This window comes from Ammospiza nelsoni, chromosome 14 (assembly GCF_027579445.1).
Source record: "Ammospiza nelsoni isolate bAmmNel1 chromosome 14, bAmmNel1.pri, whole genome shotgun sequence".
NCBI lineage: Eukaryota > Metazoa > Chordata > Aves > Passeriformes > Passerellidae > Ammospiza > Ammospiza nelsoni.
In genome coordinates, this window is record NC_080646.1 from 1291961 (window position 1) to 1318270 (window position 26310).

At 44.6% G+C, this 26310-nt stretch overlaps 1 protein-coding gene across 1 annotated transcript in view; it reads right to left on the reverse strand.

Moving 5' to 3' along the window:
• Positions 1-26310, reverse strand: part of PIAS1 (protein inhibitor of activated STAT 1) — a 55298-nt gene that overhangs the window by 5650 nt on the left and 23338 nt on the right. Inside the window, exons 3-11 of the mRNA XM_059482099.1 lie at positions 14675-14759; positions 13319-13366; positions 12369-12459; positions 11736-11870; positions 8203-8308; positions 6324-6397; positions 3033-3193; positions 1392-1522; positions 978-1155 (exon numbers count right to left, since the gene is read on the reverse strand). Of these exons, the coding sequence (XP_059338082.1) occupies positions 978-1155; positions 1392-1522; positions 3033-3193; positions 6324-6397; positions 8203-8308; positions 11736-11870; positions 12369-12459; positions 13319-13366; positions 14675-14759 (1009 nt within the window). The remainder of the gene's footprint in view (positions 1-977; positions 1156-1391; positions 1523-3032; positions 3194-6323; positions 6398-8202; positions 8309-11735; positions 11871-12368; positions 12460-13318; positions 13367-14674; positions 14760-26310) is intronic.

A 26310-nucleotide genomic window follows, 5' to 3' on the forward strand; every position in this document is an offset into this window, starting at 1 on the left:
CCCTTCCCACAGGATCCCCGGCTTCCATCCCACAAGATTTGTGCAAACCAGGAGCTGTTTCCAGCCTGGCTGCCCAGGTGTGCCCAGGCGCTCGTGGCACTCCCTATTCCCACAGCCCTGCTCCTCCCTGCTGCTGCTTCCACATTTCCCAGTGGGAGAAAAACATTCCCAGATTTGCATAATCCACACGCTTTTGTGCCTTTTGCATCATTTTACACTTTTTTTTTTCAAATACAGCTGAAATATTCTGTGTTGCACACTCAAAAGTTAAGATTCCATTTGCACCAATTCACAAACAGCTGAAGTATTTTATTATGCTGCACACTAAAAAACTGTGATTCCCCTTGCATATTTCACAAACACAACTGAAATATTTAATGGTGCTCCACACTCAAAGCTGTGATTTCCCTATGCACAATTTCACAAACACAACAGAAATATTTCATTGTGTTCCACACTTAAAATCTTTGATTCCCTGTGCACCCTTTCACAAACACAATTGAAATATTTATGTTGCACACTTAAAACTGTGATTCCCCTTGCACATTCCACAAACACAACTGAAATATTTCATGCTGCTCCACACTCGAAGCTGTGATTTCCCTATGCACAATTTCACAAACACAACAGAAATATTTCATTGTGTTCCACACTTAAATCTTTGATTCCCTTTACACCATTTCATAAACAAAATTGAAGTATTTATGTTGCACATTTAAATCTTTGATTCCCTTTGCACCAATTCACAAACACAACAGAAATATTTGTGTTGCACACTTAAATTTTGATTTCCTTTGCACCAATTCACAACTGAAATATTTCCTTGTGTTCCACACTCAAAGCTGTGATTCCAACCCCAGGCCTCGTGCTGGGAGCAAACCCAGAGCTACCACAGGAGGCTCTAACCCAACCCCAGAAGTTTCTAGAGCTGATTTATTCTGGAATCTCTGATTCCCCCTGCAGTGCTGTGTGCTCACCCCTTGTTGTTCATGGGTGATGCTGGGGATATGGAGGGACAGCTCCTCTTGGCCGAGGGCTCCTCCTCCTCCTCGTCTGAGGAGCTGTCGATGGTCAGGTCGATCACTTCCACCTTCTTGTTTTTGTTGGATTGTTGGTGAGAGGACACCTGATGCTCCAAGGAGGAGCTGATGCATCCTGCACAGAACCAACAATCAGTTACGCCCGCAGCTCGTTAAAAAGCTCAACATTAAAATAAAAAATAATCACAGAATGTTGGTAACTTTAAACACCACCAGCCCCAGACAGGTGTGACCCAATTAGCTGAACAGAAATGATTAAAACTATAAATGCATGTTTAAAAATGAGCATTTTGGGAGGTGAAGGAACACAGGGGATGCCAGAGTGCCCTTCAGATCCCAGCCATGGCTCACCATCCACTCCGTTGTAGGATGCTGTCACCTCCTGCACCTCCTTCTTGGACCTCATGGGAGCCCAGGACCCATCCTCCTTGAACTGGATTTCATCACAATCTGTACAGAACTTCAGGATTTCCATGAACAACCTGTCCATAAAAATATTTCATATCAGTCCCAAAAAAGAGCTTTTTTTCCCTTTACTAGTCACAGTAAATCTGAATTTGTGGTGAAGCTTTTACTGTTCTGTTCTTCTCTCACTGTTTCCTTGATTAAAAGGAATCACTGACAAAATTCGAGTATTACCTAAAATAAAAACCTGCAAAAATGAAGATTTTTATTTAAAAGCACTGAGAGTGGAATCCTGCAGAGCTCGTGACACAGAACTCTCCATTTCCCAAAACAAAGGAATTCTGTGAACCAGAGTTGATAAAAAATCCTGACAAAACTTAACTGAGGAAACCTCTCTTAAATCTGAGGATTTAAGGCCTTGTGAAACTTCCTACCAAATGCTGAGCCTGAGAATCTCAATTTGCAGCCTCTTCTCCCACAGGCATGTCCTAAAATTTTAGGATCCTGGCAGCACATCAGTGCCAGTGGGAATTCCAGCTTCTGACCAGGCCCATTCATGTGGCTCTGCAGGGAAGACCTTGGCTTTAATTAGAGCTTGGCTTTAATTAGCTCCCTCTTTCCCAGATTGGAGCATTTCCACAAATAACTTTCTCTTTAGGATGTTCCAGTTAGATCAGACCCAACATCTGCACCTGGCAGCACCAGGAGAAATAAGGGAAAGTGGGGTTTGCATTATTCCTGCTTTTTGGCTTTGCTGTTTTAGGCAGAAACCTCAAGCAGGAGCCTCCAGCTCTTTGATCCAAGGCAGATTTATCCCTGGAAATCTGGGGATGCAGGAGTCCAGATCAGCCTGAGTGTCTCTTGCAAGGCTCTAAAGGGATTCTGAGTGATCTCATCCTTCCTTAGCAAAATAAAACATACATTCCCTGAAAGACTCATCATTGACGAGGTGGTTTTTTAAGATTTTGGGGTTTCCTGGGTGTTTTCAGCTTTGCTTTTGGGGTTTTTCTGTATGTGTTTCATCCATTTTTGGGCTTTGTTTTATATTGAGAGTATTCTCAGAAACCTCTAACCTATTCTCTCCCTTTATAAAAAAAAAGAAAAAATTTCTTTCTTAAAGAAATTAAAATGCAACCCCAGAAATCCACCCTAGGCCCAGCCTGAGGTGAGATTTATTTATTTTTTTTAGTGTTTTGCAAGCAGGCAGAGCCAGGGAATCAATCTGTGTGTCACCTTCTATAGATAGCAACTCCCCGAGTGTGAAATTGTACACGGAATTGTGCAGGCACTCGGAGGGGTGGCAGCATTGATTTGCTCTGTCTATCAGCCCTGCCAGATTTGTACAGCTGCTCCATTAAAAGGAAATACAACATGTGCTGTGTGCACCTAGGAAAGCTCAGGAATTCACTGAGAATTGCTCTCACTATTATCAAGTTGAGTTTGGAGGAGCAGAATCCTTGAGAAGGAGCTGCTCAGGAATTCCTGACCAGCAGCAGGAAATCCAACATGGGGAGCTCCAAAAGGAGAGAAATCCCCTTGGTTCCAGACAGGAACATCCCTTCGGGTTCTGATTTCAGCTTCACTCACCCATCAATGATGAGATGCTCGTAGGGAGCTTTCTTGTCACACACAGGGCACACCCAGGTGGGTTTTTTCTCGTTCATTTGGATGTAGAGAGTGGCATCAAAGCACTGCAGGTGGGAGCAGGTCAGGGCCCTGCAGGGGATGGTCAGGCGCATCTTGCCAAGCTGCAAGAGAAAAAAAACAGGATTTTATTACCTTGGAGTTAAATTAAGCACCAGGGCTTTCCTGCCTGAAAAGAGACAAGAGTCAGATTGAGTTTTATTCCAGAAAGAACTCTCAGAAATCTGAGTTTTGTCACACGCACTGTTCCCTCCTTCCTGTATGTTTAAAAGGGCATAAAAGTGAATAAAAATCATGTTTTGAGTTTTATTTGACCCAGTAAGCTGAAGAATACATCCTGCCATATTCCTGTAACAAAATGCACTGAGCACCGGTAAATAGCAGTGGCCTGGATGGATCAAAACCAGAATTATTATATATTATTCCATGTATTATATGGACCAAAACCAGAATTATCCTTCATTATCATGAAAGCATCATTACACTGAAAGGAAAGCAGACAGAGAAAGGAATTTCACTTTAATCTGAAATAAAAATCTCCTCATAAAACCCCAGCAGTTGCTCAAATGTTCTTGGTTGCTATACTATTGTAAATTTTCTACTTTCAGATTTTGCAGCTTTAGTTAGTTCTTTTTTCTCTGCTCTTTCTATTTCTAAGGCTTGTTTTTACAGCTTTCTGAAAATCTTACCTTTACTATTTCCCGCATTTCTTCCTCCTGGTACAACTAAAAAGAAACTCTTTGAACTTTGTTGTTTATTGACTACTTTGTGTTACATGGCTCTACTATAATATGTATTTTTGTCTATTTGAATCACTTCTCTTGTTTTAAGCATTGGAGGGGCCTGGACTGACCACACCAAAGGTGAGAGCAGCAAGGTCTGAATGGGATTTTCACCACATGAAAATCTAACAGAACAATAATTTATGCAGTGATGCCTTGGGCTGAGCTGGAGCAGAGGCTGGGCAGAGCTCCAGAATAAAGCAGGGATTTACTGACAGCATCTCCTCCATGGATGCACCTTGGGCAGCACCAGAGCCCAGCCAGGGCTGCACCCAAGATGAACCAAAATGGCCCCAAAATGCACGGCCGGGCACGGGCTCTGTCCCTGGGATCAGCTCTGCTCCATTTGCACCTTGCAGTTCATTGTCCCATTGCAGCTTGAGCCCAGGCAGTCCCACCCTGCTTGTTTTTCTCTCTCCAGCCCACGGGGTTTGTGCTCCTGGGCTGAGATTTGGGTCATTTGTGCTTGGTGCCCAGCTGGAGCAGGAATTGTTTTGTGTCCCTGCTCTGTGCACAGAGCTCACCATCCCTGAATGTGAACCCAGACCCACCCACTAAAGCAGCACAGAACCTGAAAAATACAAAATCTAAACCTGAACCTTCTAAATCAGGAGATTTGTTCCCACTGAGGAGTGTGAAGTTGTGTTTATTGGAGTAAAACACCCACAAGGCTGCACCTGAGCAGCTCTGGCTGGGAATGGGATTTTTGGGATGTGGCTCAATCCAGCTGATGCTGAGCAGTACAAGGAGGATGCCACAGGATGGCACCAGAATATCCCCAAACCCAAACCCACAGTACAAACAAAGGCTCTTCTCACACGCCACCACTTCCTCCAGCCTGATGGTGAGGGCTTGTTTTTATTCCCTTGAACTGAAATCTCATTTATTTTCCTTCCCCCTGGCTCTCAGTCACTGTCACCCTGTCCCCAGTGATGGGAGGTGACACAGAATTCCCTGGGGGCTCAGAATTCCCACAGGAGATGCTCTGGTGCCAGGTGTTTGGCACCTCCTCCCCCCAAATCCATGACCAAGCACATCATTCCCATCCCAAAAATCACATTATCCCCAACCCAAAAATTATTCTCATCCCAAACCAACTCCCCCCTGCTCTGTGTCTGTCAGACATTCTCATCTCCCAGCTGCTGGGGCAATGGCTCATTTCATTTTTGGGCACAGCTCAGGAGCATCAGAGGGAAAACCTGGATGCTTCAAAAGCAAAATAAGGAAGGTCAAAGACATGAAGGACAACAAAACTCCATCTCCTCAGAGGAAAAAAACAGATTAAAAACCAAGAAGATCCTCCCAACATTTTCGTAGAAAATCTCTGCCTGTAATGTTCATGAGGGAAAAAAACCACAAAATTTAAAAACCAGGAAGATTTTTCCCAAGGTTTTGGTAGAAAATCTCTACCTGTGATGTCCCTAAGCAAAAAGAAAACAGATTTAAAGAACACAAAGATTTTTTTCCGGAGTTTTGGCAAAAAAACTCTGTCTGTGATGGGATTTAACCACGCTCTGAGTTCCCAGGTTGGTGCTTTTTTCCCATTTTTGGCACTGAACCTCCTGGATCAGCTCTGCCACAAAAAAAACCAAAAAAAAAGCAGGGATGCATCCCAAGTGTGGAAAAGCTGCATTCCCATCACTGGGACTGACTCCTGCCTGCTGGCAGCCAAAAAAACACTGCATTAATTTCTTTTACGAGCACACAAAACATTTCTATTTCCCTGTTACAAAACAGGAGTTCAGGATTTGTAAACAAAGCTGTAGAACCTCCAGAACACCCCTGGATATGGAATTTTTCTCCAGTTAAATATTTGGTCCTGCTGCAGGGCCTGGGGATTTATTTTTTTGTGCTTTCAGGGGGAAAAATGAACAAGAATTTGAGTGTGCTCTGAAGTCCAGGCTCAGGGCAGCTCCTCTGGATCCTGGATGCCAAATTCCAAGGAAGATCTGAGCAGCTTGGAGGGCAAAATTAAAAAGTAAAATTAAAATTAAAATTTAAGATTAAAACCAAAATGAAAATAAAATTAAAATTAAAATTAAAAATAAACATTTTGTTTGAACAATTCCAGGACACTGCTTTGGCTTTAAACTCAGATTATTAAACCCAAGTGTGCATTTGCACAATTCTGGGAGGTGCTGCCTCCTTTGGCTGCTTTGAACATCAGATTCCCCCCTTTTCAACAGAGTTTTTATCAATCCAAGCCCAAGCTGCACTCTCAGAGGATGCAGTGACACATTAAATGTATGCTTACATATATTTTGAGTAACATTTCCAAGCTAATGGAATATTCATTTTCCCAGGGGCATTTCAGAAGCTTTCAAGCAGAGATAGAGAATTTCAGCTGCTCTCTGTCCCCACAAAGTTACACCAGGTAAACACGAGGTAATTTCCACCACAACAGCCACATTTCCATCAGAATCACTTTTGAGGGAATAAAAAATCAACTTACTGGACAAAGCAGAGACACTCTTAGGCTGGTTGTTGCTATTTCACTGTCTGGATCAGCAGTTAGCTTTTCTTTAACTGGTATTTGAAAGAAGAAAAAGTTTATTTTATGTTAATTCAAACATGAATTGGATGATAAAGAAATAAAATAAATATGAAATGGCAGAGTAAACTTTGAATTCAAGACCCCTAATATTTGTTTATCCAGAGATGTCTTAACTCCTTTGCATGCAGCTTTGTACCTGACCATTATTTAATATTTAATATCACATCAATTTCATTTCCAACTCCAAGCTAAACTTGTTAACAACTCTCACATGGACAGGCACCATATAACCCCCCCAAATCCTCATCAAGTGATTTCAAACTGAAAAGCAAATTGAGCAATAGGCAGTCAGCAGCACCCTGACAAAATCTGAGATTTAAATAACTGCAGTGAAACACTGAAGTCTTTAATTCCTGGAGCTTTTCATCCTCTATTTTTATTTACAAGGCCTGTTTCATGAGCAGCCATTGGTAAAATTAACAACTCAGAGTCATTTCATTCCTGTGCTAAGGACTGGACCTACACCTTCATCCTCACCCTGCAGAGCAGCTGCCAACTGGACCTTTGCAGATTTTTGTGCATTTTGTGCATAAATCATCAAACTGCATTAGGACAAATTAATGCCCAGCATTATCATTTAGTGTTGGACTCACATCTTCCCCTCTGGAGAAGGTACAACACCTGATGTGAGCATTAATTAAAGAGTAATTTTATATGGATCAGGTGTTTCCTGCTCTTCCCAAAAACCAAACCCACAGCAGTTTTTACTGTTTTTATGCCACACACTTGCACCAATTTGTTGTCAGAGGAAACAAAAAGGCAGCAAATTCACTCTGGAGTGAGGAGGAGCTCTGTGCTGGGCACTATCTCTGGGCTCACCCCACAACTTTGGGAACACAAAATGCTCGGTGGAGCTGCTCCTGCCCAGGCCCAGGCCCAGGCCCAGCCCCCTTCACTGTAAAACATTGTCAAACTTGTGCCATTCTGCACCATTTTTTAGAGCTGCACTAATTTCTTCCCTTCTGTAGAAGGTACAAGCCCTGATGTGAGCATTAATTAAAGAGTAACACCACTATCAGGTGTTGGGATTTTCCCCCCTCCCTGAAAACCAAACCCACAGCAGTTTTTATGTTTTTATGCCACAAATTTACACCAATTTCTTGTCAGAGGAGCCAGAAAGGCAGCAAATTCACTCTGGAGTGAGGACGGGCTCTGTGCTGGGCACTTTCCCAGGCTCACCCCACAACTTTGGGAACACAAAATGCTTGGTGGAGCTGCTCCTGCCCAGGCCCAGGCCTTCAGCCCCCTTCACTGTAAAACACATTTATACCATTCTGCACCATTTTTTACTGCTGCACTAATTTTTCCCCTCTGGAGAAAGTACAAAACCTGATGTGAGCATTAATTAAAGAGTAACACCACTATCAGGGGCTGGGATTTTCCCCCTCTCCCTGAAAACCAAACGCGCAGCAGTTTGTGCTGATTTTATGTCACAAACTTCCACCAATTCCTCCTCCCGAGGTACTGAATGCCCACTTGACTGCAGAGCACAGTTGTGCCATTCTGCACAAACAAAGCCAGGATGGCTGAGCTGAAAGAGATTCTCTTGCATTTTTCCCCTCACAGTGTCAACAGGGTTCCTGGACTGGCTCCTAGTGCAAACAAAGGCTCTGAGTCTTTGAATTGGAGCTGAACACAAAGAACACCACTATCACATTCCCAAAGCCCAGAGGGCTGTAGGAAGTCCAAAGCTTGGTTAGCACAGCCCCAATTCCAAATCCCCCCTCACAAAAGTGATTTTTTTTTCTTTTTTTACAGAAGGCCAGCAGACACATACTCAGTGCTCTGGAGTGATCCGGGTTCCGGATTCCCTTGGCCCGCAACCGCTGCAGGAGCACCGTGGAGGAGAGCTGCTTCACCAGGTACACTGCCATGGAATAGTTCTGGAAAACACACAAACCATCAGGGAAAACCCAAAAACATCAGAGAAAATACCAAAAACAGAGAAATCCCTGTCTGTAGTACATAACAGTTTGTTATGGCATTGCATGGAGGAGAGCTGCTTCACCAGGTACACTGCCATGAATATTTCTGGAAAACAGCACAAAATGTGCGAGAAAACTCAAAAACAGCCAAGAAAATACCAAAAACATCCGCAAAATCCGCAAAAAAAATCAGCAAAAACCCCAAAAATATCAGGGAAAACCCTGTCTGCAGCACATAACATTTTGTTATGTCATTGCAGGTCACTGTGGAGGAGAGCTGCTTCACCAGGCACACTGCCATGGAATAGTTCTGGAAAACACCACAAAATAGCAGAGAAAACCCCAAAAACATCAGGGAAAACCCCAAAAACATCAGAGAAAATCCCTGTTTGCAGCAAGTAACAGTTTGTTATGGGATTGCAGGGCACCATGGAGGAGAGCTGCTTCAATTTTATATTGATAATATTCAGTACACTTGTATCAGTACACTGGAATTTACATGGATAATGTTCAGCATTACACTTGTGTCTTTATATTTCATTTTATATGGACAATGTCCAGGACTGCACTGGTGTCAGTATATTTAATTTCATATTGATAATATTCAGCACTGCACTTGTGTCAGTGCATTTAAGTAAAGCTGTCACGTCAAATATGATCAGAAGTTATTATTTTTTTTCAATAAAAGCCTATTTTGTTTTCAAAATAGGAAAAGGAGCAGTGATGCCTCTTCCCAAGATGCATCACCTGCAATATCTGGAAGCATTGCCATCTTTTTCTTCTCTTCCTGCACTCAATTGTCTCTGAAATGTGAATTTCATCACCAAAGCAGCTCAGAGGCAGAACCCAACTCAGGTGAACCTTCCCTCATGGAATGAACTCCTCCTGCCATGGAGCCCAAATTCCTGGGATTTCTGAAGCTCTCATTTTTCTTATAAACTCCAGAAAAATCAGGTTATAAATGTCTTTCTAAAAATGTGACTCAGCAGCAACACCTCTCATCCCTCAGAACGGAAAGGACCAAATCCGTGTTCTCACATTAGGGTACATCAATTATTTTTTGATTTGAACATTGGCTAAACTTGGAGTTGCATTCATACAATTTAAATTGAAAAATAAAAGGCTTCCCTCAGCAAGTGCCACACATTTCCACTTTAAAAAAATCCATGCAATTGTGACATCCCCCATCCTTTATTTAGGATCTGAAGGCAGGCTCTCAGTGATATATCTCACCACAAAATCACACCAATTGGAGCAGCATCAGAAACACCACATTTTAAATATTTTATTCTCACAATGAACGCTTCTCACATCGTTAAAAACCACTACTGCCTTAACTTGTTTGTTTAATGCCTCAATTAGGAGAGGAGTTAGAAAAATGCTAATTAACATTGTGAAATTATTTACCGACAGCTTGAATCTACAAAGGCAGGAACTTGCCCAAGGCATCTTGTACAGAAGGCTCTTGAAACAGATTGTGTAAAAATCACACTGAGGGCTCCAGCAAAGGTAAGGAGCACAGTTGGGACCAGAACTGACTCTTGAGGGAAAGGGGAGAGGGGAACTCAGATTTTGTGCTACACAGCCAAATATAAAATAATTCTTCACATTTCACTGTCAAAGTCTCAAAGAATCAAATTAGGAAAGGTTGTGTCTTAAAGAATCAATTTATGAAGGATTGTGTTAAAGAATCAAATTAGGAAGGGTTGTGTCTTAAAGAATCTATTCAGGAAGGACTGTGTCTTAAGGAATCCGTTTAGGAAGTAGTTTTTTATAGAATTCCAGGACAGTTTGGGTTGGAAAGGATCTTAAATCCCATCCCATTCCACCCCTGCCACGGGCAGGAACACCTTCCCTGTCCCAGGCTGCTCCAACCCTGTCCTACACCTCTGGATCTAGTGCTTATTTATGCCAGAAGTTCCCCAAAATGTTCTTTATAACTGATTAATCCGTGAAACCTGAGAACCAGCCAGTTCCCAAGGGATTGACTCAAACTTGGGGCACTTCTTGTCCTAAATCCTGAATTGTGAATCCCTCAGAGCAGCATCTGGGACCCACCCACCTGCAGCTCAGCATGCAAACCCAAGCAGGCTGATGTGGAACTGCTTCCTTCTGATACCTGCATTAGATATCTCATTAGATAAAAGAGGATTTTTTGGACCAGAATCACTCAGCCATCATCTGAATGGAGATTGTTTTCTGCTCCACAAGAAATCCAGCCCGAAATCCCACCCTGGTGTTTCAGAGCTGCCCATTGTCCCTGACTGGAGTGTAAGCATTTTTCCACGCTGGGCTTTGCACGCTGACAAATTCTTGGCCAAAGTTTCACCTCAGGACAATTCTGGGCACTTCTAAAAACAGGATGGGGGCAGTGGCAGCAGCACACGGTGCCTCTGGAATGCCCACCCAGCAGCTTTGGTGCCAGCACTGAAAGCAGCTCAGTAATTCATGGGTGATTTACTGGAGTCACTTTTTGCAGCATGTTCCAGATTTCATTAGCCCGGTGGAACATCAGCGATTTTCTGACACTGGTTGTAACCTCCTCCCCACAGACACAAAAATGATTAAAAATGAGGTTTTAAATGTAAAGGATAAGGAGAGTAGCTGGGAGAAATGCAAAAAAGTTCAATGGAATTAGCTGGGCTGTACTGTGTCCACACTCACAGCCCCAAAGGCCACTCTGGGCTCAATGGCACCCGCTCCTTGCAAGTCCAAGCCAAGCTTTGTCAAGTCCCCGCAGTCAGGAAGAGCTTCAAAGTCTGAAGTTTGGCCAAATCAACAAACAAAAGGCTTAGAGGATGCCTTGATCTCTTTATCTGGCCCTCCCTGAGTCACAAAGATGAGGAGGGAAAGATCCCACCCCAAGGTGAGGGAGGGATCTGAGGGAGCACATCCCAGCAGCACAGAATTCCAGCTGGACAACTGTAGCTATGATATTTTCTGAAAAATCCTTTCTTTAGGATCTTTTCTCCTGATAAGCTGAGAGGCTTCAGAAATAAAATGTAAACAATGGTTATCTGCTGCTGTGGATGCAACAGGTGCATCTGTGATTAGTCTCAGGTGGTTGTTTCTAATTAATGGCCAATCACAGTCAGCTGGCTCGGACTCTCTGTCCGAGACACAAGCTGCTGTTATCATTCCTTCTTCTTCTATTCTTAGCTAGGTTTCTGATGAAATCTATTCTTTTAGCATAGTTTTAATATAATATATACCATAAAATAATAAATCAGCCTTCTGAAACATGGAGTCAGATCCTCATCTCTTCCCTCATCCTTGGACCCCTGTGAACACCATCACAGACAAGGACACCCGTGGCCAGCCCAGGAGGGATTTTCTGCCCAGGATTATCTCTCAGGCAGACAGGAGAGACCCCAGAGGCACTCACCCTGCCAATCTCTGCAGTCCAGGACACGACAATGGTGTTGGGGACCGTGGTGGACAGGCGGACGAGTGAGGTAATGTTGATTGGTCGGCTGGGGCGCTTTGGTTCAACACCGTTTTTGGTTGGTGGCAAGTAGCCCTGAAAAGCAAAATTTTAGCTCTCAGAAAAAAGAATCCCACAGGGCTTTTGCCTCCTGTCCCTCCCAATACACCTGGACCAGGCTCTGTTTTTAATTCAAAGAGAGAAGGATAAGACAATAAAATATGGAGCATTTTAGAAGCTCTTTTTCCTGACGGAAATTCAAAATCCTAACCCTGCCCACAGAAAATTAAAGGGAACTTTGCCACCTCTCCTGTCCCAACAAAACTAAACAGAAACCCCTGAACTCTGGACCAGAGTTTCTAAAATTCAATCCTTTTTTCTCGGCTCATTTTAGTATTACTAAATTTATGATTTTGAAAAGGGGTTTTTAACTTCCATATGAACTTCTGCATCTACTGGCTAAAACAAATTACTCCATCTTTTCTGTTCATTCCAATGCTCCAGAATGTGAAAACAAAGATTGCGATACATTTTCAGGCAGGTAACTCCTAATAATGCATCCCAAAATGAGTACTAAAAGGAGATTTTACTTACTGGAAGGCTGCATGGTTTCCCATTGACTTTCACACACAGATTGGGTGGGAAGTGATCTTCTTGTGGACAACTGGTTTCTGATAAACAAAACCTAAAAGCAAAGAGCCATCATCTTTCACTTTTACAGTGATTTAAAGATCATCTCTCCCCAGAAGGAACTGTTTTTTCCACTGAGCTCTGAAACCATGACAGATCTTCCTCAACACAGCCCTGCAATGAAGTCACAGAGCAGGAAAACCCCCCAAAACCACAGAGCTTCAGCAGCCTGGAGGTTCCTCTGAGATTCCTTGAATTCCTCAGCCTGACTCATCCCACCCCCAATTCCTTCTCTGCCTCTTCTCCAGCCTGACCTCTCCACACAAGACCAAGGTGTCACAAATGACATTTCCCCTGTCCCAGCTGCAGTTCCAGGCAGTTGCTGCTGTTGGATTTCTTTCTTTCCAGTTCAAAGAGGTGTTTTTGCTGCTGGATCCCAGCAGGACCCACCCTTCCTGCTGCCAGCAGGACAATGAGCATTCCAAGGAGCAGCAGAACCTCTCAGCTGCCCTGGGTTCTTCCAGGGACCTGCCCCATCCCTGCCCATGGACCATCCAAGAGGGGTTTGTTCATTCTCTCCTCATCCTTGGTCCATCCCACCCCACCAGGCTGAGACAGAGGATTTAATCCATTTATGATTATTAAAAACCCCCAAATTCACCAGGCTGGTGACTCCCAAAGTGCCTAAAGAAGCAGATCTTGGAATGCCCATGCTAAGAAAAACAACCCTCCCTCCTCATGGATTTTCCAGCCCCAGGACATGGAATGACCAAGGTGGAATTACAGGAAGGATTCACTGGCAAGAAAATAAGCCAGGATGAGGGAAATCAACTCTTTTCCATCCAGGTATTCCCAACCTGCTGGGCAGGACCTGCTGATAAAGCCTAAAAACCAACAGGCAACAAAACCCCTACCTTAGCTGGACCTGTACTGTGAAGTCACATTTGGTCCCAGAAATATCCCTGAAAACAAGAGAAAATGGATTAAAATATCCTGTTGTTCACAAGATTCCTCAGCATTGCAATATAGATTCCTCAGGAGTTTGCTGGAAGTTCAATTTATGGAAAACACTTCATCTTTACACAAAAAATGGAAAATTCACACTTTCAGGCATGTATAATGCACACCAGACTTTGCTGCTCCTGCTCAAACCACCACTCTCAAGAGAGGTTAAAAGGAAGAGTTTTTATTTTTTGAGGTAAATAAATAAATTTGTGTCTGACCTCTATTTTTGTGGGGGTTTTTGTTTGAGATTTTTAGTTGTTTATGGGGGGTTTTATTTTTTAGGGATTTTGTTTGGGGTTTTATTTTTTAGGCTTTTTTGGGGGGAGGTTGGTTTTTTGGGTTGTTTGTTTGTTTGCTGGGGGCTTTTTTGCTTTTTTTTGGGGGGGTCGGTTGTTTTGGGTTTTTGTTTGTTTTTTGCTGTTTTGGGGGTTATGTGTTTTATGGGTTGTTTTTGTGGGGGGTTTTCTGGCTTTTTTTGGGGGTTTTTTTTTGTATATTAGAAAAATAATTCTGATGGGTGACCATAAAGTCACAGCTTTGTAATGAATCAACAAACTGGTGGCAAGGAAGAGCTGCAGGGAGCAGAATTCTGGATTTGCAGGGAGCTTAACACCAGAGACACCCACCCCAAACTCAGTGGTGGGGATGAATTCTCTGCTCCCCACACAACAAGACAAACCAATTCCCCAGAGGACTTTTCCCCTGCCATTCCCAGCAGGGCTATGGAAGGCTGGGTGGCTTTGGGGAGGGTTATTTGCTTTTCAGGGCTGCTGAGTAGGGCTATGGAAGGCTGGGTGGGTTTGGGGAGGGTTATTTGGATTTCAGGGCTGCTGAGTAGGGCTATGGAAGGCTGGGTGGGTTTGGGGTGGGTTATTTGGATTTCAGGGCTGCTGAGTAGGGCTATGGAAGGCTGGGTGGGTTTGGGGTGGGTTATTTGGATTTCAGGGCTGCTGAGTAGGGCTATGGAAGGCTGGGTGGGTTTGGGGAGGGTTATTTGGATTTCAGGGCTGCTGAGTAGGGCTATGGAAGGCTGGGTGGGTTTGGGGAGGGTTATTTGGATTTCAGGGCTGCTGAGTAGGGCTATGGAAGGCTGGGTGGGTTTGGGGAGGGTTATTTGGATTTCAGGGCTGCTGAGTAGGGCTATGGAAGGCTGGGTGGGTTTGGGGAGGGTTATTTGGATTTCAGGGCTGCTGAGTAGGGCTATGGAAGGCTGGGTGGGTTTGGGGAGGGTTATTTGGATTTCAGGGCTGCTGGAGCTCACTCACATGGAGCTGCTGATCTGCTGCACTTGCTGCGGCGTCAGCGCGAAGGCAAAGCAGGTTTCTCGAAACCTCTGGCTGTTATCTGAGGCTGCAAGAGAGCAGAGAGCATCAAAAAGCAGCCAGGACAAGCAGGAAATAATTACATCGAGTCAGAACACACTTTTTTTAAACTCCAGCAGCATCAGACACATCTGGCTCTAAAGAGCTTTTGAGGAAGTTGCCATTGGAAGCCTCCTGTAAATAAAAATACAATGAACAAACTTTATGTGCCTATAAAGTGTACATTAAAATGGGGCTGGAGATAACAGCAGAGCTGAGGCAAATCAAGGCTTTTTATCGCTGTAATTTCATGTCAAATGTGCTCTGATATGAAATAAAAATACATCTGAGGATTTCTCATCAATCTCTTTTTTATTTCCCTCCATGCGCCAGATCAGGCTCAGCCTGTCAAAGTTCACAGAGGGGCTGAACACAACACGTGGGACATCTCACATTTCAGTCTGATGCTTTCTGGACTTCAATGCACCAAATATATCCAGAATAAGCCAAGAACTCGTGAGATCTGCAGCCATAAAATCTGATTTTAAAGCCTTCCCACTCTGTGCCACTCCAGAACCAAACAGTGCTCAAGAGTAAAATGCTCCTGCTGGAAACCAATGTTAAATATCCCTAAAATAGTGGTTTTAGCTAAAACACAGCCTTTCACAGGGCCGCTGCAGCAATGAAAAAGGTTTTTTAAATCATAAACTGAAAGAAAGCATCATCTCCCCAGAGAAAGATTCCACACACTCACCAACACACAGTGAATGAAAAGCTGTCTGTAAGTTGCACTTCAATCCCGTTATTCTTCATAATTTTGTAAGTTCTGAATAAATTTGTAAGTTCTGAATAAATATTATATAATACAATTATTGTGAATACATCAATATAATTATCTGTGCACTAAACACTGGATAGATTTCCCATTTTTTGGTTTACTATAATGCATTCTTGACTCATCCCTGAGTGACAGCTGAGTGAGTATTTCAGGGTGAGAATTGAGATTTTGTTCCAAGCAGCGTGTGGTGGGCTGGAACCAACAATAGCGAAGACACTGAGTGTAAGTATTACAGCAGGAACCTCCCAAAATTCCATTTTTTATCTTTCCTGCATCACACTGCTCCAAAATCCTTCACTGATCCCATGATTTGCTGCTGTGCATGAGCAGGAACAGGGACATGAAGCTGCTGTTAGGAATCTTTGAGAAAGAATAAAGTTTTATAAATAACTCAGATTCTGAAATGCATACATTTCCTGCATCCAATGTCTGCAGGAAACAGACACAATGTATACAATTAACAATGAAAATCTGCTTTCACATTTGCTCCTCCATAGAATTTGACACCTATTTTTAGCTATAAATGGCAAGATCACAATTACAAACTCTAATTAACAAAAGCTGAATTAGCCAAGCTCATGCACTGCAGAGAAATGAGGGAATTCCAGTTGTTATTTCCTGCTTTTCCATGGCTTTTTCTGCTGGGTTGGTTTTTCTCCCAGGTATTATTTGCTCTAGCCTGGAAATTGTCAATTTTGGCATTATTAGAAAAGTTCAGGAAGGTTTTTGGGAACCTTTGGTGTGAACTGCAGCACTTCACTAATTAAAAACTGCTGACTATTTAACTAATGCCACCTTCATTTAAAGCTCAATTATCCAGAGAAGCCAACCAGCAGCTCCCAAAATTCCTTGGATTTCCCAAGTTCTCCCTTCCCCACCTTTTTGCAGTAGCTCTAATTTAGGGAATCCATCAGGGAAATGGGCAAAAGGGAGGAAGTGAATTTGTGTGCAGGAGGAAAACAAAGTTTGGACCAAAGGTTCTGAAATTCAATCCTTTTCCCTCTGCTCATGTTGGTAACAGATTTATTTTTACTAAACAGTGATATGAAAAGTGGGGTTTGAACTTCCATATTCACAGAATCACTGAGTTATTAGGGTTGGGAAAGACCTCAAAGCTCACCAGGGTCAACTCCTGACTGAACAGCACTTTGGCAATTAAATCAAAATTGGATTTTGAGCCCTTCCAGGGATGGTGATTCCACACTTCCGTGGGAAAGCTGCATCAATACTTATCCACTCTCCCAGGAAAGAAATATTTCCTAACATCCAACTGTTATATTAGTCAGATTAAAGCATTTATACTTTAATTTGGGAGAAAATGGGGAAGGACAGCCCTGAGTGCTGCCATGGGAGCTTTCCCTACTCCAGCTCTCCTCAGGAGCTGTGCCAGGACAGCAAACCTCAGAAAGAAAGCCTCTGCTTGAACCAAAACCCGAATTCAAAAAGGCCTCTGACGTTTTTTCTTGTGATTTGTGGGATTTTTTTGTGTTTTCAGTGTGTTTGTGCACTTACTGCTGCAGCCTCAAAGAGGAGACTTGGAAAGGGAGTGACAGGACAGGGGATGGGTTAAACTGGCCAGGAAATGGGGTTAGGTGGGATTTGGGAAGGAATTCCTCCCTGGGACTGTGGGGAGGGGATGGGATGGAATTCCCAGAGAAGCTCCCTGGATCCCTGGAATGTCCAAGGAACAAGGCTTGGAACACAAGAGAAGGCTTAGTGGAAGGTGTGGGGATGGGATCCATGGGATGGGATGGGATCCATGGGGTAAGATCCATGGGATGAGACGGGATGAGATCCATGGGATGAGATGGGATCCATGGAATGGGGATGGGATAAGGGTAGGATCCATGGGACAGAATCCATGGAATTCACAGGATGGGATGGGATCCATGGGATGAGATGGGATCCATGGGGTAAGATCCATGGGATGAGACGGGATGAGATCCATGGGATGAGATGGGATGGGATCCATGGGATGAGATGGGATGAGATCCATGGGATGAGACGGGATGGGATCCATGGGATGAGATGGGATGGGATCCATGGGATGAGACGGGATGAGATCCATGGGATGAGATGGGATCCATGGAATGGGGATGAGATAAGGGTAGGATCCATGGGATCCATGAAATGGGACAGAATCCATGGGATCCACAGGATGGGATGGGATCCATGGGATGAGATGGGATGGGATGGGATCCATGGGATGGGATGGGATCCATGGGATGAGATGGGATGGGATCCATGGCATCCATAGGATGGGATCAATGGGATGGAATGGGATCCATGGGATGGGATGAGATCCATGGGATGAGATGGGATGGGATGGGCTCCATGAGATGGGATGGGATCCATGGGATGGGATCCATGGGATGGGATCCATGGGATGGGATGGGATCCATAGGATGGGATCCATGGGATGGGATTTCAGTTCCCTTCCAACCCAAACTCTCATGGAATTCTGTGCTCACTGCCTGTGTCCCAGTGCCTGTGAGCACACCCTGATCCCTGCTGGATCCCTGATCCCTGTTGGATCCCTGCTGGATCCCTGGTCCCAGAGAGCAGCCCTGCCTCCCCTCTCCCCAGCCCTGCTCCGTGCTCAGCCCTCGCTGTGATTGCCAGGGGAGCACGGCCGGATTGCAACGAGGGAAGGGAAAGAAAAGCTGGTAATTAGGCAGAGATGCTCCAAAAGGCAATCAAAATATTTCCAAACTCCTGCCAGACGGAGCAGAGCAGGCACAGGGAGGCGGCAAGAAGCACCCTGAAACCACAACTGAGTTATGGTCAGGCTCCTCAGCTACTCCCACGATACTACTCTGCCCCTTGCATGTGCAGCTGCCTCTAAAAAAGAGACAAAATCTGATTTTTCTGTGTGGTTTTCTCTAATCTTCTCCCTTATCATCTTTCTATGCCCACATCCAGTCCGTTCCAGATCTGCTTACCCCACAAACGATGCGTGAAGATCCCACCAAACCACATTAAACACTGAGCAGCTGTTCCCCTAAAAACCAAATTTCTGTGGTTATCTCTGCCTCCAACTCCTCTATTCCCAAAGATCTGAGACTCTCCAAGGCAGGAACATTGGGAATTTGGAATTTCAGGATGCAGAAAAGCTGACAGATTTCTGTTAATTCATCTGGTGTATCTGCTGTGTTTAAAACACCAAACAGATCCTGGCACATAATTTACTTTTAGAAGTTCTGGAGGATGACTAAACTAGAAAAATATAGTTTTAGACAAAAAAAAAAAAATTTAATTCTGATGGCTACAAACACAACTGTGCCCTGCAAACAACGATTATTATTTAACAAAAGAAAGGTAAAAATAGATCTGCAATTGAAAACCAAGAGGATGGAAATAGAATTTATAATCCAATAACGCTGGAATCAAGCCAGGACAACAGAGTTAATATGGACATTCTTCAGAAAGATGCCAGGAATGTTTCTGGGGGGTTGGGTTCGTTGTTTCTTTTCCAGAACTATGATTTATTAAATATCAAAACATTTTCTTTTGTACTGTGAATGCAACAGAGTTTGGCAAAGTCAAAATGCCTAAAAAGTTACAGAGTTTCTCTTCCCAAACTTTACTTTTCCTAATTTCACCAACATTTCCTGAATTATTCCAGGCTTACCTCACTCCAGGAATGATCCAGGATTGGTACAGATTAACTGAGGGACAAAATTATACCTTGCTGGTTGTGGATTTCCTTAAAACACTTCACTGAGTTAAAAGTTTCCAAAATTTGAGGGAAAACTGTTTTAATGCATGGTATGCACAGGGTCAAACCACTTAAAATTGTACAGGAATATAAATATAAATATATTTATAAATATAAACATAGATATGGATATAAATATAAATATAAATATAAATATAAATATAAATATAAATATAAATATAAATATAAATATAAATATAAATATAAATATAAATAGCCACTGTGTATATAAAATATATATGTATATCCACAGATCACTTGTTTAATAAATAAAAACGGTACAGAAAAGCCATTTTCTACTAGTTCTGCTCTTTATTTTGGAAAACCCCTCCAGCACCAGTGTGAAAAAAAGAACCTAGCTTGAGTGGCTGCATTTTCTACAGCTCTAAAAATATTCTGTTCCACCTCACCAGTACCCAGGGCTAAAAATAGCCACACAATCTTTCTGCAGTAAAATACCTCTTGCTGTCTTGAGAAAAAGCCACTCTGAATTTCCACTCAGGCACAGACACCTTCAAATCCTTCAGGAATTTTTTGGGATCATGGAGTTGTGGTGGTGATGCTTCCTAAGCACCAATGAACTGAGGTTCATCTTCCCACCAGCATCACCAATTATTAAATACTGAAGGGAATGTGTTAAAGAAAGGCTTGCACTAAAATTAAACTGCACTTTACACAAGAATTACCTAAGATGTCATTGCATGGGCCCATTCCCAATGATTCCAAATAATTGTGTTTATTTCCTAAGGTAAAAAGAGCTGTAAGGAAGAGGATAAGGAGCAGAGGAAACTTTTGCTGCATGCTGTAAGAAAAACAAGAGATGCCCAATTGGTTATTCACTAACTAATGGTCTGGATTAGCTGAATTTGTCCAAATATTAACCAGAAATGTGGAATTTCCTGGGACTTCCATAATTCCTCATGGAATTTCCAGGTTCCTCGTGTGCCCAGGGGCAGGAGGGAAGCTGGTCTGGGGTTTGGGATGGGAATCAGAACAAGGATTTTCCCCCCAAGGGTAGGGGGGACGGGGAATGGGCACATTCCCAACAACTGCAGGAATTTTGGGGCAATGCTCTCAGGGATGCACAGGGGGGGATTTTGGGGTGTCTGTTCCCAGCCCAGGACATTCCCCAGTTCTCGTTTTCCCTCCCCAGACAGGTGAGGTGCCTCAATTTGCTCTTCCTTTAAACAACAGAAGGCATTTTATCAATTTATGTGCAATCCTCTATCAAACAGCACTGCTGAAAATTTCACCACCACCTCCCAACCAGACCAAAACTGCTTAGATAAGGGCATAGCAAACATCTGACCTTTGAAAATGTGAGAATTCAGAGAGGTCTGAGTGCAGAGCCTGCTGCAGGGCAGGAAGCCCAGGATACCCCAGACATGGGGAGCCCCTGGGATCCCCCTGCCCAGCTGGATGTTCCCCAGCTGCCCCTGGAGCAGCAGCCAAGGCTGTGCTGGAGCTGTGGAGAAGCTCGATCCAAGGGGGTTTGGGGGAGGAAAACCCACCTTGATGGAGGAGCTCATCTTGATGCCTTGAGAAGGCTGAGCTGGAGCAGAGGCTGGGCAGAGTCCCAGAATAAAGCAGGGATTTACTGACAGGATCTCCTCCATGGATCCACCTTGGGCAGCGCCAGAGCCCAGCCAGGGCTGCACCCAAGATGAACCAAAATGGCCCCAAAATGCACGGCCGGGCACGGGCTCTGTCCCTGGGATCAGCTCTGCTCCATTTGCACCTTGCAGTTCATTGTCCCATTGCAGCTTGAGCCCAGGCAGTCCCACCCTGCTTGTTTTTCTCTCTGCAGCCCACGGGGTTTGTGCTCCTGGGCTGAGATTTGGGTCATTTGTGCTTGGTGCCCAGCTGGAGCAGGAATTGTTTTGTGTCCCTGCTCTGTGCACACAGCTCACCATCCCTGAATGTGAAGCCCACACCCACCCACTAAAGCAGCACAGAATGTGAAAAATACAAAACCCAAACCTGAGGCATCAATCTCAGGATGGCCTTTACAGCCAGCCCAAATTCTGGAGCTCCCCAGTAACGCAGTGTTTGTTTACACATCAATACTTCCTGCCTCTGAGCCCCCAGCTCTGCCATGCTCTGGCAGCAGCAGCACTGCCAGCCCACACCTCCCACTCCTGCATTTCCTGCTGCATTAAATGCAGCTGGAGCGAGCAGGATGGGGCTGGGAGCAGCCAGACCCTCTCAGCCATCACTAAATCCATCCCAGCCCATGCCAAAGCAGGGCTCTGCACCCCACAATCCAACACCTGACACCCCTCAGCCATGCCCTACACAGGCTGTGGGATCCAGGAGATCTGAGCTCCAGAGCCAAGAGAAATCCCGAATTCCCACTGCTTTTTGTCCCCCCTTGGCCATTCTGCTTCATTCCAATTATCACAATGGGTGCTGCATTCTCTCCAAACCCTTCAAAACCACTTGAGGGGAGGCATTTTAGCGAACACCCAAATCCTTCTTGCCCTGCTGAGCCCTTCTGGCACCCCCCCAGTCAGAGCTGTGCCCAAAACACCCAGAGGAAAGGAAAGTGCCAGGGCCACAATCCCCACCTTGGCACAGGTGAGAAACTGAGCCCTGGCTCTGGCCAGCTGCTGCATTCATCCCTTCACATCCATTTTAGATTCTGTCCAACTCACAGTTAATCCTCAGGAGGAACAGGCAGAGCCACCCTGGGGGTGGGAAAGGAAGGGAGTAAAGAAATGTGAAGGAGCTTATTTGAAATTGTGCCTAAAGATATATATGAAAATAGCCTGGAAATACTCCAAGGGCTACAATTAATCCATAAATATTATGGATTTTATAACTCTTTCTGATATGTTGTATAAACAGAAGACAGAAGAGATCAGCTGGAAGTTATGTGCAATTGGACAGACATTTATGTGAGATTATTCATTCTTTAAATCACTCATGGGGTGGAGTATTCCTGAAGACCTGCAGGAAGATCAGGGGACATTTCCATGCCAACATTTCCAACTCTTCACTCTCCCAACCACCTCTGGGATGGATCCCAGCTCTCCTCTCCTGTATCCCTGGATCTCACCTGACCCAGCATTTTCCCAGAGGGAAGGAACACCACAGGATCCTCCTTGCTCAAATTCAGCCCCTTGATTCCTTCAGACACCTGAATTCCATCCCACAACTCCCATGCTGCTTTCAGCTTTGATATTTTAACTTTTATTGCTAAAAGCACCAAGTCAGCCACCTCAAAGGAGCAGCACAAAGCCAGCACTGCCACATCCCTGCTCTGGAGAAGTTCTCCTCTCAACAAGAAAAGCTTTTCCTCCAGCACAAGATGGCATTGCTGGGCCAGGGAGATGGGTTTTGTCCCTTGTTTGTCTTAACTCAGGATATTTTATATTTCCTGTGATTCCCAGTTCCATTCCAGCCATGTCTGGAAATATCCATGTCCTGTCAGGGCCTGGAAACTTTGGACATCCATGTCCAAAAAAAGTCCTTTGCAGGGCCTGGAAACTTTGTCAGGGCCTGGAATCTTGGACATCCATGTCCTGGAACCTTGGGACATCCATGTCCTGGAATCCTAGGACATCCATGTCCTGGAATCTTGGGGACATCCCTGTCCTGGAACCTCACTGACCTCAGCTCCACACACAAGGAGATTGAGCAACCAGCTGAAGAAAACCTGAATAAATCCTTTTTCTAGGAGTTACCCATTTGCTTAAAGCTCTCTCAGCAGAAACTCTCAGCTGTGGAAAGCTTATCCTGGGGCCCAGCACATGCAAACCCAACTAAAGAACCCCAAATGTGCTGTAATTCCAGCTGAGCCCCAGCACAGAGCCAATATTTCACCCCGTTCTTGCACAGTTCAAAGCTGCAGGGCCGGAAGTCAGAGAACTCAAAGCTGAGTTGAGAATTTAGTGTTTTGTTGAACTTCCTCCCACAAAGTACATTTCAAAAAAATAATAAACACAGCAGACAGTAAAAGCGTGACTTTCATATAAACCATAATAGCAATTGCACAGAGCACGAGATCAGCTCGCTGATAGAGAAAAAGGAGAAATTCTTGCCAAACAAAACTTTCATGGGTTCCAGCCCGGCTCTCTCGTGCACTGAATTGTTTAATTGTTTAATGGCTGTACCTTGAACTACAGGCACCCTCAAGATTTTAGGCAGCTCAGCTGCAAGATCTGGCTCCAGGTCTGAGGCACCAGGATTGTCACAGGAAAACCCAGGGGAAGTGCAAGGCACAAATGCAGGGTGGGAATCAACCCTGAGGGGGAAATTGTGCTGCCTGCAGAAATCCTGCTAGCAGAGCACAGAAATGAAGGAATTAACCGGAGCCCTCCATCAAGAGTGCCTCAGTGGAGGCTCTGATGGAGCTGGAATTCTGCTGCCTCTGAGGGATAATGACTGATCTGTGCCTCTTCCTTCCAGGAGGCTGCAGGTAAAAATTCTCCTTTCTCTGGCTCATATCCAGCTTCCAGTGCTCTGTTTGTATCACTGAGAGATGAAGCACAGCAAATAAACTGCAGGAGGATGATCCTTGTGCCATTTAGACTGATTTTAAACAGGAGGAGAGCTCACAGCCTCTTTAATCCTTTCAATTGGAAAAAAAAAATAAAACATCTTCATTTCCCTTACAGGTAAGTAAAGACCCCTAAGCCAGTTAAAATGTTTTTTGGAACAACTACACAGCTCCAGCAATTAGGAATGACATTTGCTGGAACAAGAGGCATTTTTAAGATGCTGTTTAACTATCTCATGTTCCTTCCACAATAATCTGGCAAATTCTGGGCCTTGCTACTCACAGCAAACACATTTCAGCACACAAAAGAGATCTTATCTGTGTGTTAGGAGTTACTTTTAGAAAATGTGCTTAAAAAACAACCAATTAGCAATGTCTGTGCTCTGGGGGCTGGAAATGGGGGAATTAAGGCAGAGCTGCAGCTTCACTTGACAAACAACCTCAATTCTCCTCCTTAGATCCTATTAGGAGAACAACAGAGAAGCACAGGAATAAGGCAAACATTCCATCAAAGCCAGAGTGGGCAGCTTTTCCTTCAAACACAAAAAATCCTTATTAAAAAACTAAAAATCCCTGAAAATGGTGGTTAAGCAGGGGCAGAGAGCTGCAAGCACAGATTTCAGAACGAGGAGCTTTCCTGGCTGGCTGGGACACAAACCCATCCCATCCCCATGCTCTCTGCACTTGGCAGGGAGGGTGACTAATAAATGTGGATCAAATTCAACAGCTCCACTGCAAAGGAACAAATGGCTCTTTGTCTCACCCCAGCAGCGGCCAAGGAGCACTGGACTGGCACTCAGGGCCTGGGCTGGGGACAAGGTGATGATCAAAGGCTGGACCCTGATCCTGGAGGGCTTTTCCAGCCTCAGGGATTCTGGGATCCAGCCCAGAACCCCAGGTTGCTGGTGAGAAGGGCAGGGATGGAGAAATCCCTGCATTCCATGAAGCCAGCCCGGCACATCCCTCTGAATCCCAGGCTGAGCTGCAGTCAAATATAAGAATTTCTATTTAAATATAAGAATTTCTGTTTCCTCCTTTTGTTCCTGACGGTACAAATAAGAGTTAGCAGATTTCATTTCCTTATCTGTTCCTCACATTAGCTGCGTGCTACCCACCCACACGAAATATTTGGGTACAGAATGCCTGCTCAAGTGCCCTGCTGGGCACCCTCCCTGCCCCGAGGCTCGCTCAAATTATTGCTTTTTCAACCAACCATCACCTCTCAAAGGGACAGCAACTGGAGCAAACCTTCCCAGCTGTGCCACCTGCCCTTGGGAACAACCAGGGGCAATCCCAGCACCCAGGGATGTGCTTTGCCCGGTTTTATGTCATTTCAGGAGGGTGTGAAGTTTGAATTACACAAATTCTCTCTCTCAAACACATTTTCTTTCCCTTCTGTTCCAAGCAGGCAGAGAATCATTCCAAACCCCACATCGGGTCATCAGTTCATCCTTGTGGGGGAGGGAACCAGAGTCAATTCAAAAGTCCTTTATCCCTATCCCATGAGTAATCTGATGGGAAAAAGCAAGCAGGAGATGCTGAAACACTGGCTCGATTCCAAGTTCTGAGTGGCTGCAGTAATATCTGCCAGTGGAAAACAAACCAGGGAACCCACACGTGGGACACTTGAGGAAACCCACACTGCTGGCAGCACACAGAAGGGTGCCCAGACCATCTGGGGCAAACCTTCTACAAATCATCTCAGATTTTGTAGCCAAAGTATCAGAAAATGCATAAATGGAGAAAATGAATCTGAGTCTGAGCAGGCTGGGGAGGGGCTGGGACGAATTCCCAGAGGAGCTGTGGCTGCCCTGGATCCCTGCAGTGTCCAAGGCCAGGGACAGTGGAAGGTGTGGGGATGGGCTTTAAGGTCCTCTCCATCCCAAACCATTCCAGAATTTTATGATGGATACTGAAGCTCTCCCCCCAAACTCTCAGCTCAGAGGCTTTTTAATAGGATTCCTTCAGACAAACAGAAATCCCACACAAAACAAGCCCCAAACATTCCTGAAGTTACCACAAAGGAGAGGGATTGATTCCAAAGGTATCTGCTTGCAATTGCACTTCCATTTTCTTACCCTGACACTCCACAAAGGGGAGAAATATCCCATTGTCCATCAGCTCCTGAGGCCTGAGACCTGGCAGGGAGTGAATGATCCCAGGATTTGGGGTGAATGCTGATCCCAGGATTTGGGGTGAATGATGATCCCTGCGTTTGGGGTGAATGCTGATCCCTGCATTTGGGGTGAATGCTGATCCCTGCATTTGGGGTGAATGCTGATCCCAGGATTTGGGGTGAATGCTGATCCCTGCATTTGGGGTCAATGCTGATCCCTGCATTTGGGGTCAATGCTGATCCCTGCATTTGGGGTGAATGCTGATCCCTGCGTTTGGGGTGAATGCTGATCCCAGGATTTGGGGTGAATGATGATCCCTGCATTTGGGGTGAATGCTGATCCCCGCGTTTGGGGTGCTCTGTCCCACTCAGAGCTGACAGCAAAGGGCTCTTCCCACATCCAGGAATAAATAAATAACTAAATAAA